The sequence below is a fragment of the Phasianus colchicus genome, chromosome 1, assembly GCF_987193195.1.
Source record: "Phasianus colchicus chromosome 1, bPhaCol1.hap1.1, whole genome shotgun sequence".
In the NCBI taxonomy this organism is placed as follows: Eukaryota; Metazoa; Chordata; class Aves; order Galliformes; family Phasianidae; genus Phasianus; species Phasianus colchicus.
The window spans coordinates 106,520,410-106,536,782 of NC_143436.1; the positions used below are offsets into that span (position 1 = coordinate 106,520,410).

Consider the following 16,373-nt stretch of genomic DNA (forward strand, 5'->3'; position numbering starts at 1 on the left):
ATAGATTTAAAGAATTTCTATAACTTTCCTGTTATTGAGTGTTTGATTACACAACGCTATGTGAACTTGACATCCAAAACCAAATCTAATCAGATGATATGTGTTCAATTTAAACTTACATGCCGAAAAAGAACTTCAGAGCTGTTCCTGCAGTTTAAGTTGCTTCAGTTGCATAGAAAGGTCTCCTCACAGTGGGTGGTGTGGGATGCATAGAGAAAGAGACAGATCTGTAGCCCAGCTAGCATTGAGATAAATTGTCTTCAGGTCTGCAGCCTGATGTTTTTAAGCAGATTGTACACGGTATGTATTTTAAAACAAAGCAATTACAGCCCACTGTCCAGCTGGGTATGTTATTGAAAAATAAAGGTTACTTTATTAGTAATAATTTCACTGTAAGCAAAAACAGATTGAAAATCAGTCAGCTCAAACACTTGCATTTTATCAACAGTCAGCTGAAGTCCATTGTTTCCTCTCCTCCCATTCCCAAAGGAAAATCTCTGATCTAATATTCCAGAAAAGCCACTACTTGATTAAACAGCCCCAGACGGTTAGGATTTGTTTTCTGGTACAAACTGAATATCCCACGTCCTGCTTCTGTGCATCACACTCAAGGGAAATGTTTCAGCACCTGTCTGGAGCTGGTGGAGTATACCTGATCATTTTCTTCTCATTCTCCTTCTTGCTTGTTCCCTCACTCAAATCATTCCACTTTTAGTAAAGTATGTAGTGTCTTCCTAGAAACATGATGAATCAGTTTCGTTGTCGCATACTGTAGCCCAGGAGAGTTCAGCACTAGCAAAGAGTGTTTTGAGGGATTATGTGCTGCTTTTCATGCTTTCAAGGAAAGACACTGCAATACAAAGCATCTCACTAACTGCTTTGGGGTAGGAGTTTACTCTCCACGTCTGGTGCAGCAGCAGACGCTCTAGCATCTAAAAATGGAAGATGAAAAATGTAATGTAAAGTGACATTGAAAGTTCCTACTTGTTCATGCATTTCAGTGAGAACTGAATCCTTTGAGTGCCTTTCTTCATCCAGCTGCTTAATGACACTTTTTTTGGTTAGAATATATTCTTAGATAGTATTATTAGAAAAATTCCATTTGCTGTGTTAAGTAGACTTATTCTTAGCTGCCTGGTAAGTCTCAAATCTGAGAACATTGGGAGTAGAAATGCTGGAAGTAATTCACTTCTCTTTATCTACCAGCCAGTGATGGCAGGTGTCCGATAAAGGTGCCATGAAAGGTCACTCACAGAGCATGTGAAGCCCTTGGCAGTCTGCTCAAGGACCTGCAGCACCAAAAGGACCTTGCCTATATGTAGCTCTGCTGAGGTCTCTGAAGTGCTGCTGGCGTACACAGAGGTCAAACTTGTCCATGAGCTCTCGTTTTGTACTAAGGCTTGTGCTATTAAATAGTTTCTTTGATATCCCAACTGTCACAGCTTCAGAGATAGCCATGTACCCATAGCTTAATGTTGTAATGTTGATTTCCTGGAGGCGTTGAGAAGTAGCGTAATGCGATACTTCGATAGCATGAAGAGTGGGGGTGGTGGTGCTTCCATGTCATAATATTTACGCTGGAAAACCAAGTATGGCCTTTGATCTGAAATCTGTAATTAGCTAGGCTTATTGAAAGAAGCCCAAGACAGAGACAGGAGTAGCAGTAAAGTTATCAGTGCTAGTGGTAATTCCGTTCCTATTGAGATTAAAAGTGCATCCTTAATGCTAATCAGCCTGTGATTGCGATGTGCTGCTATGGTATTCATAACAATATTCCCATTTATTTTGCAATGAAATCCCTGTCTCCAGTTTGCATGTGTTTGCACACATTTTTAATTCCAACAGACATGAGAAAAAAAAAAAAAGTACACCAGCTGAGTTTTAATGAACGAGCACAAGTCAGTGAGATGTTTGTCGTTTAAGCAGATAGGATAGTGAAAACTTTCACAGGAGGTTACCTCCACTGATAATGACAAGCAGATGCCAGGTCAGTATATAAACATTATGTAGTTGATTGTAAAGCACTGTATTGCAGTCAAGTAATTTTGAGGTGATATGTCATAGCAGGATAAAGACCGTGACTAATATGTCATAGAGGTATTATTTGTAGGAGTTTTTTAAAGTATTTAACAGTTGACATAACCTCTCTCAGGCCATAGCTAATAAATAAATTAATTAAGTGGTTCCTCAGAAGTATTTGTATAAGCCCCAGGGATAACACATATCTAGCAAAGATGTTTAAACAGTGTACAGAGACAGTTATTTTCCATCAGAGGCAAGGAAATTGCCTTGATCCTCCCTTCAGCTGTTATAGTGCACTCCAGCAAAACCCTTTGAGCCTCTTTGACTATTGAAATATGGTTGTGCTGCAGTTGCTTCCCTCTCAGAGAGCCGGCCAGTCCACACTGTTCTTTAGGTGCTCCAACCCATACAGTCACTTTTATATGTGTATGTTTTGTAAGTATTATTTGTTTTTAGCCCCACTTCATAAAGGAACAAGGCTTACATGAATGCCTTGCCAGGGTGCTTTTAATACCGTAAGGGACTCCTGTCTGATTTCTGTCATATTTGGCATGAATTGAATACTAAAGGATAGACTATTACTTCAAGTCTTATGCAAATAAGCAGGCAAATAAGGGAAAGAGACCCTAATTAGTGGAAGAAGATGTGGGCTCAGCAGTTACTTCTCATATTTGGTCTACAAGATGCAATGCTTTGAGCCCAGTCAAGCAGGTGGGTTACACACCCAGAAGGCTGCTACTTTATGAGATGTGTGGATGCAAGACACAACTCTATAGGAGCAGGTTTCAGTGGTCTGCTACTTTGGGCTGCCTTATTTATATGTAAGATCATTTTCATTTTAAACATACTGATATTCTGAGAAGTTTTAAGAAGACTGAATGAATAGAAAAGGAGATAAACAGATGTCAGTGTTCCTGATACTAGTATTTTTGTTGCAGCTATCATGAATAGCAAGCTATTAATAAATGTGAACATCTTTGTGACTATTCTAAGTCTTCTACTCATTGGATATATTGCCCTGCTGCAGAGGCAGATTTCCCAGCCTGTTAGCTTTGCCCACATTGCCCTAATCCTTGTGAGTTTGCCGCCCTTCTTCCCCTTTATTATGTCATAGAATCAAATAATCTTTATGATCAGTAAAATCATCCAGTCCAACCATGAAGCCATGCCTGATACTGCTCTAGTCCACATCCCTCAGTGCCACATCCACACGGCTCTTGAACACCTCCAGGAACGGTGACTGCATCACCTCCCTGGGCAGCCTGTGCCACTGCCTCACCATGCAGGCTGAGAAATGTTTTTTCCTGACATCCAGCCTGCCCTTCCCCTGATGCAACTTGAGGCCATTCCCTCTCTTCCTATCTCTTTTACCTGGGAGAAGACCCCCACCTCAGCACAACGTCCTTTCAGGTGGTTGTAAAGAGTGATGAGGTCTTCCCTGAGCCTCTTCTTCTCCAAACTGAACAACCCCAGTTCCCTCAGCTGCTCCCCATCAGACTTGTGCTCCAGATCCCTCACAGCTTTGCTGCCCTTCTCTGGACACACTCCAGGGCCTTGAGGTCTTTCTTTTAGTGAGATGCCCAAAACTGAACAAAGTATTCCAGATGAGGCCTCACCAGCAGGTTGTTTGTCCTCTTTCAAGACCCTATGCAACTCCTCCTTGCTTTCCCTTGTCATCTCTGATGCTGTGACTTCTTAATTGCTTTCTACCAAGCCAAGCGTGGGCCACGAGGCAGGGTGGGCCTGCATGCCCTGACTGCATGTTGCTCCTGGCCTCTTCTGCCACTGCTGCTGACCAAGCCACAGGCCATTTTTACAGCTGCTCTCTCCTAATTTCTGTTCTTGCTTAGTGTTTTAATTTTTTAAGATCCTTCTGAAACACAGCTCACCCTGAAGCCATACCAGTGCTGGAGCAGACAAAGGAGATGGGGAGAACACCCTCCATGGCACCAGCCTGGGCTTGGGCTGGCAGAGAGCACTGCAGTCTCCTTCAGTGCTGAGGGACCATGTCTTGCTCCTCATCACTTCATGAAGCCAACTTTTGCCAGTCCCTTGCTGTTCCTGCCAGCAGAGAACATCATATACACCCAGGGGCCAGAAATGGTGTAATTCAGGACAGAAAAAGAGGGAGAGAGCCAAATTAACACATTCCCCTTCTTGCTCCAAGATCTCCCTGCATTGGTTTAGAGTTGAAATGCTGACGCTGCAACCCTTACTGTGTGTAGTAGTTATAGAAAGCAACCTCCCTGCCTTAAATCTGATGGCTCCTTTAAATGAAATAAAGGAAAATGTTGAAGAAGCAATACTTAGACTCCTAGCAAAGCACTTGCACAGTACGGAATCCCTGACTGCCCAAAGCTAGTTTCTTCCCCGTGGCCATCATGTACTGCATGGCACAAACTCAACTCCAATTGAGCTGTCCAGTTTTGAGTGAAACAATTGCTTTGTCTATAAAACTGATATTCATGCATGTTCTGAGACTTTTTTTTGTTGCTTGTCAAAACCTCTTTTGATTTAGCACAAATTGTAGACAATTTTTCATGTGATCGATTTTTTCTTAGGCAGTTCATTGCATAGCTTTTGGTTAAAATGTGCCTTTTCCCTTTTCTGTTTTGCTGTTTTACAGTTTTGCTGTATCTGTCTCTTTCATAACTGTGTCTCTATGCTTTTCACAGACTTTGGACTGAGCAACTGTGCAGGCATCCTGGGTTATTCTGATCCATTCAGCACCCAGTGTGGGAGCCCAGCATATGCAGCCCCTGAACTTCTGGCAAGGAAAAAATATGGGCCCAAAATAGACGTTTGGTCCATGTGAGTTACTTCTCTAGTTTATAATTTTTTATTTTTATTGTTGTTCAAATGAGAAATAGGCAAGAAAATCTGTTTAATTAGCATGACTCTTTGAACTATTTTGTATGAATATCTTGATTTGAAAGAGAGCTTTTGCATAACCGTATGTAGATTGATAGAAAGCAGAACAGGGTGTGATTGCAGTAAAGCCCAACTTGATCGATGACTTTGAGACACATGTTGTGTCTTCTGGCACAAGATGATGAACATTTTTTTCATTTTCCCTGAAGGATCCTCAAGCTTTTACACAGTCTCTGTGCACTATCCACAGTCAAGTCTGGCAGAAGATGTGAAATCCATTCCAGTCATCATTTTGAAAGCATAGCAGTTAGAAGGGAAGAAGAAATGGCCAGAATATTTGTGATCCTGAGCACCTACCAGTGTTTAGGCAAAAGAATAGACAGTGACAGAGGAAGCTAAAAAGGTGTTCTGGAGTCATTTGCTTGTGGTACAGACTGTGGAATGCCTTCTGCCCTCCTGTTGGCTATGGTGTCAGTTATCATTGCCTGTCCTGAAGCAGAATTAGATGAAATCAGCTAACTTTTAGCTTTTATTAATATCTGACAGTTTACCCTCACCAGTGAACTGGGGATAATAAAATATTAATAAATTTAAATAAAATTATGGAATTGTATTGTTTCCCAAGTTGAAGTGTTTGAAATGCTCTGAAAATAGAAAGTACTGCATAAGTGCTGCTCCTGCTAAGAAAGGTTGGCCATTGTTTATATGTGAGACTAGGACATGGATTAATTAATCTCTCATATTAGTCAGCATTGTGATACCTAAAGACTCTTGAAAACTTCTCCTGTGGAAGCCTGATCCTGTAGCCCATGCTCCAGGGAGACCCACAGCTAAACTGTCAAGCAGCTACTTCATTTCTTACCCTGCAGTGGGCCATCCGTCCACATCAAGGGTGAGATTACCAGCCCTGAGGAATGCTCTTACTGGTACTGGAATGCAAACAGAGTACAGTCATTCCTGTAAACCATTTAAACTTCCCCAGTAATAATATCCTGCTTTTTTTTTTTTTCATCTAAGAAAGAAAAATATGGTTAACCCCTGCCCTTCCTCATAGCTGAACAAATGGTTGCTGTGATCATAGTTCGTAAAAGCACACTGGTTTGGTTTCTTTCTGTTCGCATGCATTCATTCAGCAGACTGGGGAAACCAATTCCCAAAAGGAAGGAATTCCACTCAATTGAATTTAAAGCTCTTTCAAGAGGGAAAAGAATAAGAATCCACTTTTCATCGCTGGCACTGCTGGGTATAAATAAGCAATAAGTTTTCTGCTCTGAAAAATGTGATTGTTCACACCTGATCTTTGTGCTGCACCAGAAGCCATGAGGGTCAGCGGAAACCTTTGTGCACTGAACCAGGACCAGTGATGGTCCTGTTGACATAGGCAGTCATACCCAGGGCAGCAGCAGGACAAGGCTGCTGAAAGCATGGCATTTAAGCAGCCTGATGGGAGGCATAACTGTGAAGCAAAATTGATTAAGAGTTTGCCTGACAGCTGGGCTTGGTTCTATGAGTCCCAGCTTATGTCGTACAAGTTGTGTGACCCTCCATGAGCAAACCTCTGCAAATTCGTGCCCAAGTCATTGTGCACAACAGAAGAGTTCCTAATAACTGTCAGATATTAAAGATGACATACAGTCAGAAAGTCTAAGCCTAATTATTTTCTTGTTCCTAATTATTTTGGTTTCTTTGTCTGTTTTCTTTTAGTGGGGTGAACATGTACGCGATGTTGACTGGAACATTACCTTTTACTGTGGAGCCATTCAGCTTAAGAGCTTTGTACCAGAAAATGGTGGACAAAGAAATGAACCCTTTCCCCACACAACTCTCCACAGGTAATCAAAAAAGTGCGTTCAGACCTATTCAGATCCAGTTGGTTGGAACCATTGCTTTGAATTTTGGATTGCAAGTCGTGTTACCAGCATGGCATGCTAATTGTGAAAAATGGTCTTTTTGATTTTAGTCTTGAGCAGATCTGCAGGAGTTGTTGCAGTATAACTCCTTTTGCTTTAACTCTTGTGTATAAACTGGAGAAACACCAAGTTGTACTGAATATGAGAGAGGAACAAATCTGTGAAAGCCAGTGAAATTGCTTTCACAGAATATCTGGTCAGTTTTGCATGTTCAGACATTTTAGCATAGGTTTTGGATATATAAACACATTATTTTGGAGTAACACATTCTTGGGAGTTATCATGATTAGGATTGTGTGATCATAGAATCATAGAATGGCTTGGGTAAGCTACCTTGAATGACCTCACATGCATCGTGAAGTAATGACACACACACAGGAAGTTATTTTGGGACAGTGACCTGTGATAAACTTTGTGTGTTCATCAAATGCAAACTTGTTGTTGCATTAATATTAGAAAAATTAGTTTTTCTTCAAAGCCATGTCACTAGGCAACAGAATCATTTTTCAGCTTATAGCAAGACTGTGTCAGCATTTGGAATAAACTGCTTTGTACTTTAGTTTTATTTTTGTGTGCTAGATTTGATGTTCATGGAGAGCTTTTGTTCTTGTCTGGCAAACTGTTTGCAAGGAAATTAAAAGGTTGCTAATAGAAAAAGGGTGAATGATAGTGTGTTTTCAGTCAGTACACTAATGACAGCAAACCACTGTCATGGGGTATAAGAAAAAGCCCTTATAAGTTGTTTCACAAGATGAATTCTGCAAGTACAGATTTTCCTGCTTGCAGAATAAATAGATAGTTAAGGATTTTCTCACATGGGTTATCTGTGAATGAAGTGGAATATGTTGTTCCTCTTTCACTCAGCATCTGTACGAAGTACATGTTTTCTGCCAGCAATTCATGTTGCTGGCATGTTGTAAAGTGGTAGGTTTACAAGTGATGGGATGCTGCAATCTTGCTTTGTATTTTATGTGGTTGGAGTATTTGCTCTTTCCATTCTGGAGACTCCCCTGTAGGATTCGGTTGCACAAAACCACTGTTTGAATGTTCTACCATACATAGAAGCCCCACTGAGTAAATTAAAATAAAGATTTTACTGGCTGTTTCACACTGTACTGATCTAGAAGCCAAATCTTTTGCATCAATTGCAACATTACTCTTGAATTCAGGGTCTTGGATATAGTTGTAAAGATTTGCCAAGTTTGCCAAATAGTTTACTGAACTGACCTCCCACAGTGAAGCTTTTACCAGAAAACAGCTGTTGTTTAATGGTTGTGCAGTAGCTTTGAACTGATGTACTGCCTTCCCAATCATTGTTTTGTTTCAAGCACAGCTATCTTTATGTGGGAGGTTTCACTGACTTTACAGGGAGAACTCGTGTTGAAGTCTCTCGTGTTGAAGTCTGAATCACCCATGAAAGGCCTGGAGAAGACCAGACCTTGTATAGCAAAAAAGAAAATACTACTTTTGACAGGTTCCCTTTTACTGTTTCATTCATCCTACAGTTTTATCATGGAGATCAAATTTTCTCACAGTCACATTTTTTGACATTACGGTCTCCAATGAAAACAGTGTTTTGTTTATCCTCCAAGAACAATAGAAGCTTGAACTTTCAGAGATGATGGAAAATTAGTGGAACAGATTTAAACTTGTTAACCTTTATTCAACAAAGTGTGAACAAAGGTATGCATCAGTCCTTGATTTAAGTCAGCAGATTTGCACATTCACCAACATGGCAAACTGATTTAAGATGACATTTGTTCTTGCCACATTTAGACTTTGGGTCAGTAGATAGAAAATCAGCTGCTCTGCCCTGCAAATTGTTTTATTGGTTAAATCTCCTAGGTAGAGTGACCTTCTTTTTCATAAATCAGGTTTCCTTTTTCTGTAAATTCACCTAGAGATTGCAGAAGAGATATTTTGTAGTAGTATGTTTTGCTTGTTCCTTGTGTTCTCTTTTAACGTTTAACTTCACAGCTGCTGAATGCAGGGCTCCTTTATAAAAGTAGCTGTTCTTATCACCAAACAAGAGTATGCTTTATTTGTATTAGTTACAGTTTTGTGTGACTATGGACACCCAAAGGAACTGTGTAGCAACAGGGAAAACTGTGGGGTTAGTATTTGATTTTCCCACTTAGGAAACAATTTTTCATTAAGCTGCTTACACAACAGAGCTATCTGATTATTGATTTGAGGTGAGCAGAGTTCAGTTGTTAAGAAAGTTGATATTTGCTTTGTATGCATTCCTTTTTTTTTCTTCATGTACTGCTTCTGTGTGTTTATGGTCTTCCTTTCAGACTAGAGAAGTGCATTTGAGACTAAAGAATCTCTCTGAAAAGGTGTTTTTTTAATCCTTAGCTTGTTCACTTGATAAGCTTTCTGTCTAGATGACGGAATTTTTGTTAGAAAATCCCACCTTTCAAATCTGAGAATCTGAAAGGTAACATCAAGTGACACACTATCTTTTAATCATCACTTACATGTGATCCCCTTTTTAAAGCATGTCAAACACTACCTACCACATGTGCAACTGTGTATTCCATGCTTTTGCAGCAGAGGAGAAGCATTTCCTTTTAAGAGCATTCAGAAGTCAATCACTTAAAACTTCAACAAGCAGGTCAGCTGATAACTTCTGTTTCTTCTGTGAAATACAGGTTAATTGCTATCATCAAATCATTCAATCATCAAGGTTGGAAAGGACCTCTAAGGTCACCTAGTCCAACCATCAGTCAACCCCCACCATGCCCACTGACCGCATCCCTCAGTGCCACACAGCTCTTGAACACCTCCAGGGATGGTGACTCCACCACCTCAATCAATCAGATCCATCCTGGGAAGTTATTGCAGCTCAGCTAAATGTTAACCACTGTCAGGAGCAGAAGAGGCAGTGTTGTCATATGGAGGTGTGTGCAAATTCTTAACAAACACAAGCAATCGTCTGTCCATGCCTGTAGTTCAGAGCTTACTCTGGCACCGTAAAATTAAACAAGCTTATTTCATTTTCTCTGTCCAGTTTCATAAACAACAGCTGTATGCCTGGTTTTAGTCAGGCACCCACTTATACTGTGGCATCCTCTAAACAAGACACTAAGTTCATTTTATTCATGACAAAGCAAATGGAAGCAACAGAGGTCTTGTAGCCCATACCTGAAGCTCTCCCCACTTCTGTTCATTACTGAACTCAATCTATTAAAGATGTTTAAAGAGAAAGGTTTTTGTTTTTTTTTCTCATGGTACTAATCTCTCATTTGTCTAAAGAGCAAACTTTGCCCCAAAGTTACACCATGGAAACAAAATTCCATCAAGTGCAGGTCACTGGCTAATCAGATTAGTGCTGTCCTCGGGTTCGTCATAAATGAGGCCCTCACATTCCCTCACATAATGAAGCATTGGAGGGATAATTCACAGCATCCTTTGTTCATGAAGCTACTTGGTTCAGCATGAAAAGCAGCTTCAGATGGGCCCAAAAACCAGTTCATTCACTTCATGTTTACTTCCTGAGGGATTAATTTTGCTGTCCTGCAGCTGTGTGGCTAAGTGAAAAAGACTCATTCTTCTTTCTACCACCTAACAGCTCAGGTGGGCAAAGGTGCTGCTACAAATCTTCTCATTGCCTGGGTAGCACTGGCAAAGGAGCTTCTCTGGAGTGCTCCCGTCTCTGGAATCAGTTTCCCCTGGTCTGAACCTGCTGCACTTCGTACTGCTTCGCAAGCCGCCTTTAATCAGTCTGTCTTTTGCCAAAGGGAAAAAAACAGTGTCTTTAAGGAGCTGTTAGCTGATGTGGGGGCCGAGGGGGATGGTGGCTGGTTTGGGGAGGGGCTGTTTTGTGTTAGGAAGAGTGCTCTGAACCCATGGGATGCGTGCGGTTTCTAGCGGGAAGCACTGGGAAGAGAGGAACTAAAATGGCAGAACAATGGGGCGCTTGTTTCCCATAACGGAGGGGTTGGCGCCCAAGATGTGATGACGTGCAGGCTTTCAGGGTACGCAGGGAAAAGCCCTAACATCAGCTTGCAGGAGATTTATGAACTTGGATGTAGTCTCTTCCTGCTGTTTCCACAATACTGCTGTCGTAAGAAAATAACAGAAATGTTGGGAAAGACTTAAATTGAAGTACCTCACATAAATCAGTGATTTGTGAAGACAGAGCTTAGAAAACACCTAGCTCATGTCTAGCTGGACTGGTAAATACATAATCATAACTCTCTCTCTTCCTAATATAAAATTCTCAGTGCTAGACCTGCATTGCAATGGATATTCTCTCAGGGCCTTCTCTGGCTGATGTCTGATGGTTGCAGGATGGTGAAACTAGAAGTTATCCATGCTGTTAGGTCTTGGCACCTATCAAATCTAATGTTGACTTATTTGATGAGAAACCCTCCCTTGCCCGCTGCTCTGCTCTGATGCATCAGCCCAGCCAGCCTGTCACTTTGGGATCAGAGACCTGAAAATGTTTGGGTTGACAGCCAGGCAAACACAAAGAAGTCTTGTAGAAGAGAACCCCATAAAGGCAGTGGCACTGTGTCTAGGCTCCTGTTTCCAGACGAATACACTGTGAGCAGGCATATTGTTCTTCTTCAGCTGAATATGGGAGGAAGGATTCATAAGGGTTTCACAGTGGTGTTGGTGAAGATGAGTCACGGCTGCTGTCCTTCAGAATAGGGGACAGTATTTCCATTTCAGGCTCTTTAACTCCTTCACACATAGAATCATAGAATGGCTGAAGTTGGAAGGGACCCCAAGGATCATCAAGTTCCAACCCCCCTGCCACAGGCAGGGCCACCGACCTCCAGATCTGGTGCTAGACCAGGTTGCCTAGGGCCCCATCCAACCTGGTCTTGAACATCTCCAGGGATGGACTCTGAGAAGAATCCAAAGATATTAAATATTTCACCAAGTCATGGGCAAAGTACGCCAGTGGTCCTATTACTACTGCCCAAGGTCTCTACACAAGGTCTCTGCAAGATTTGGATTCAAGTAGATAAGACATGCACAGGAGAGTCTGGGGAGTGAACTGTGGCTCTGCAGCAGAATGAGGTGGAAAAAAGCCTCCAAATTGCTGTCCTTCCAAGCTGGAGAAAACTGCTGCAGCCATCGTTTTTGTCTTTTGGTTACCATTGACATCACTCAGGGTGCCCTTGGTTTCTCACTTGACTATATCTCCTCTACAAAATTATTCTGGTTTTCGCTTTCCCAGAATTAGGTTTCTTTGTCTTTTGTGTAGGGAATGGTAGAGGACATATTTAACTCGTCATTGACTTGTAGTTGATAAGCTGAATGTAACCTTGATAATTTGAGGAATAAAGACTAGAAACAGTTAACAGAATTTATTTTAAGTTCAGACATTGACTTATTTTGAGTCTTAAAGCAAATCACTTGATTTCATTGTTCATAAGCGTGTAAGAAGCACATGACTTACAAATACAGGAAAACTACTTTTGAGTTTTTTTGCAAGAAAATCCCAAGAGATGGTTGAATGTCATTGAAAGTTGAAAGTTCAGTATTTGAAAAAAGAATGAAGTCCATTAATTTCACTCTTTTAATTTGTCCAAAACCTCCTGCAACTGATTGTAGTCTGGATGGAAGCCAGAAGAGAATTTCTCCTGTCAATGGGAGCAGAAAACTCAATTCTCCATGTCTTTTCTCCCAGCTCTCCATCCCTCCCCTCCTCTCCACTCAGCCCTAGTCTAACTCTTTCTGTTCTGTACTCTGTATAAGTGATTTTCTAATAACCTCATTTCTCAAACAAAAATGAATTAAGTTTTGACTAGCTTGCTCAGAAACTTCAAACAAGATTTGTAACAAAAGATGCTTTTTCCGTTTCCTTTATGACTCCATAAATCTTTGTTTATTTCAGTTCCCAATGCTGTATCAAGCTTTCTTTGTTTTTCAGGACATTTGAGCATACTGTATAGAAAAAGTTGCATTTTAGTATGTTCTTGGTCAGGCTACATGGCATAACAACCCAACTGTTGTGTTAAGTCTTAAAGTATATCATTGAATCATAGAATCACAGGTTTGGAAAGGAGCTACAAGATCATCTAGTCCAACCGTCCTCCCACTACCCTTGCTACCACAAACTACTAAACCATATCTCATAGCTCCACATCCAGATGCCTCTTGAACACTGCCAGGGACAGCAACTCCAACACCTCCCTGGGCATAGGGACATATATATATTTATGGCATATATGACATAGCTATTGTCTTTTCTTGATTTCTTCACAGCGGCCATAAACTTTCTACGATCTCTACTAGAGCCAGATCCTGCAAAGAGACCAAACATCCAGCAGGCACTTGCGAATCGGTGGCTTAATGAGAATTACCCTGGGAGAGCACCACCTAATGTCACATACCCAAACAGGTACAAAAGAGTGGAGAAAACCTGCCAGTGTGTATGTACATTAAAATGTGAACAACTCTCATGGTACATTTTCATTCCTTATATGACAGCATCCCACTGCATTTTCTGAGATTGCTTTTTTGACTCAATTTTTAATGTTATAAGGATTGGTCATTAAATGTGTGCTTCCCAAAGTGGTCAAAAACAGTAGCTTAAATTAGAAGATGGCGTATGATACAGTTATGAGGTAATCCGAAGTGCAGATCATGTGAGCTTAGAATGGACATGTATGAAGACATCACTTGTAGTCTTGTCCTTATTTGTCAGTAGAGCCATGACATTTTCCAATAGAGGCTATACCCATTTCTGATGCATATGTGAGGGTTCTGTGTATTAAGTAAATATGCAGACCATGGTGAGAAAGGTCAAAGTTAAATAATCTTGCCTTGTTGGTTGTTGATCTTGAATACCTGTGCAGTACTAAATGCGTGACTAAATGCAAACAGATAACAAATCTCATGGCCAGACCAAATTGCAATCTAGGAAAAAACAAGGAAGAAAGAAAAATACTTCTGGTCCACTTTAGAAATAATCTTTCTTAACTTTCAGCATCTTTAGTATGGAGTCTTCGCATGAGCCAGTCAACCTGGGCTCTCATTACAGTCAACAGAAAAATTTTTACAGATTGATTTATCTGACTTCTCTCTGATTCTGCAGCAGGATGACATTGTGCCCAGGAGATTCTGCTTTCTCTCCTGTGACTGTAAATGGAGCCTCAGGCAACTCACTTAGAAATGTACGTCTATATTTGATCCGATAAAACCTCCTTCCTGCATCAAAGCCTTTCCACTGTGTCTTACACAATCTCGTACCTGCAGAGGATGTTGTAGGAGTTACTAGCTTGCAGGCCAATATCCAAACCAGCACTGAGGCAGATAGAGCAACTTAAAGCTTAATTTTGGAGCTTAAAATTGATAGTACCCCAGATTTCAGTCCTAACTCACTAATAGGCAAATCACTATGAGAAGAGCCTAACTTCTACCCTATGATTTACTCAAGTGCCAGATCTTGATACAGCATACACCTGGGGGTGTGACAGCCTATCTTTGAATGTCAGAACCACTGTCCTCACTCCAGAGTGATTTGTTGTTCACCAAATAGGCCATCTTTCTATGTTGGTGCCTTGAAGGTCTAAGTGCCTAGGCAGGCTCAGACCATGCATACACAGCCTTGAGCATTCATCTGAAATTACAATTTTGCTGTTAAAAGTGCCTCCACACCTGTTTTCCCCTCTGGTCCTGCTAGCCAGGTGAATCGGACATATTTAAGAGCTGGAGGACCCAACCCTGTGGGGTTGAGAGACACTTTTCCTTCTGTGTGCACAGGGAACTGAGGTGCACTAGTATACCAGCAGGCATTCCCCTTCCAGAGTTAGTGTTTTAAGTACTGTGTTGTGGACAATGATTGCGACTATGTATTTCTTTGACCTGAGCAGAATAAGATGTCTCTCACTCACAAAATATGGTTGGAGAGACACTGAACAGCTCAGATACTTGTTCTCCAAAGGGTGACATCACTAGATCCATCCACTGAAGCATATGTGAGGCTAATTGCATGCATTGGGATCATAGAATCATACATAGAGTGGCTTGATTTGGAAGGGAGACCTTAAAAGTTATCTAGTTCCAACCCTCTGGCTTGGACAGAATTGCCAGCCACAATACTCAGACACATAAGAAAGATTGTTTTGCAGGCAGCAAGATGGAGAACAGGCAGACTCATTATCTCAGCATTACTGCCTGAAATTTAAGGTCAATTGAGTTAATTTGTACAATAAAAGGAAATCTGAGTTTCCATGGTGCATTGGACTGTACTGAAGTGCACTCTACATATGAACATTATATGGTAAAGAAGGAGAAAACAAGTGTAAACTGAATGAGTCGTTAGGCTAATGAAATCACTGCCATAATGAGTCTAATCAATCTACTAAACGTGGCATCTGTTAAATGAATGTAAGTGTAACTGAGAGCTGTATGGGTAATTTAATTCTCTTGCTGAGTGTGTTCTATCTAAGAAGAGGAAAAAAGACAGAAATACAGCTTGAATGTGATCTCAGAATTCTTCTGCGTTTGTAGGTGCATTTTCATGCCTCTGTTTTTGAGTTGTTAGCTTGCAGTTATCAGACCTTAGTCAGGCTGTGATGGAGGTACCACTTCAGAGCTTGCTCACTGGTACAGTTAGGTCAGAGACTCACGAGAGAGACTGGCCTCTACTAGATAGAATAGCTGTGCCATGGTGCTTATGGAGTGCCCATTAATCGTTTTCTCCTAAAGGCAAGCAAATCATAAGTGAGAACAGAAGAAAACGCAGAGCTGAACTATAGAGAGGGCATATGTTTGTTCATGCATTTATGCAGATATGGTGATGATAGTATTCCTTTCCTTTACAAGCACTTTTAAACAGCTCATTAATGCAGAGTGCTACCCTTTCCTATTAAAGAAATTGGTTACTTCTTTTTCCTCGTTGCATTGTTTTTTCTCATTGTTTAATGTGAAAACAAGAGCAAAGTAACTACTCGTTCTATCAGAACCCAAATTGTATGATGAAGTTAATGAAGCTGTAAAGGATGAAAGCCATACAGAATCCTTCTTTACCTTCTTTTTTTTTTTTAAATTATATTTCTACAATTTAATTAGCTTATTCCTCAAGATTGACCTACCTAGAATTTGTCATACTGAATCCTTGTAGGGAAAACACAGTAAAGTTTGAAATATTTAAAGGCTTGGCTTGCCTCTTTTTAAACTTGTTCAGAAAGTATTGCTGGGGTCAGCTTCAGCAGAGCGTCCAAGTTTTTGCTAGTGTGCAAATGTGGGTAAGATAATATCAACATTGTTCTGAAAAGCCCACTACTTAATTTGCAAGGAATCGTGCTTTCTATCACAAACAAGAAGCTATGTTCTGTTCTTGCAGCCCTCTTCTACCAATTTCAGGTAACAACCATTGTTACTGAGACAGGAACATAGTAGGAAAAGAGAAAGCATGGAGATAAGGTAGAATAACAGCAGAAACTGTATTTTCAGGAGAATGTTCTCTCAGGCTTTTTAAAAGCTTGCTGTTGTTAAAGAAATTCCCTGAAGGCAAGCAAATATTTCCAATTTTGCTCAGCACTTCAAGCAGAAATTGCTTAAATTTTTTTTGCTGTCCAGATGCCTTACTGTGCAATGGCCAAG

The 16,373-nt window shown here is 40.8% G+C and overlaps 1 protein-coding gene across 4 annotated transcripts in view; it reads left to right on the forward strand.

The window, feature by feature from the left end:
* Positions 1 to 16,373, forward strand: part of HUNK (hormonally up-regulated Neu-associated kinase) — a 55,784-nt gene that overhangs the window by 27,936 nt on the left and 11,475 nt on the right. For all 4 annotated transcript variants that reach the window (XM_031612595.2, XM_090121803.1, XM_090121809.1 and 1 more), the window contains 3 exons: positions 4,698 to 4,833; positions 6,598 to 6,725; positions 13,029 to 13,164. In XM_031612595.2, the coding sequence (XP_031468455.1) occupies positions 4,698 to 4,833; positions 6,598 to 6,725; positions 13,029 to 13,164 (400 nt within the window). The remainder of the gene's footprint in view (positions 1 to 4,697; positions 4,834 to 6,597; positions 6,726 to 13,028; positions 13,165 to 16,373) is intronic.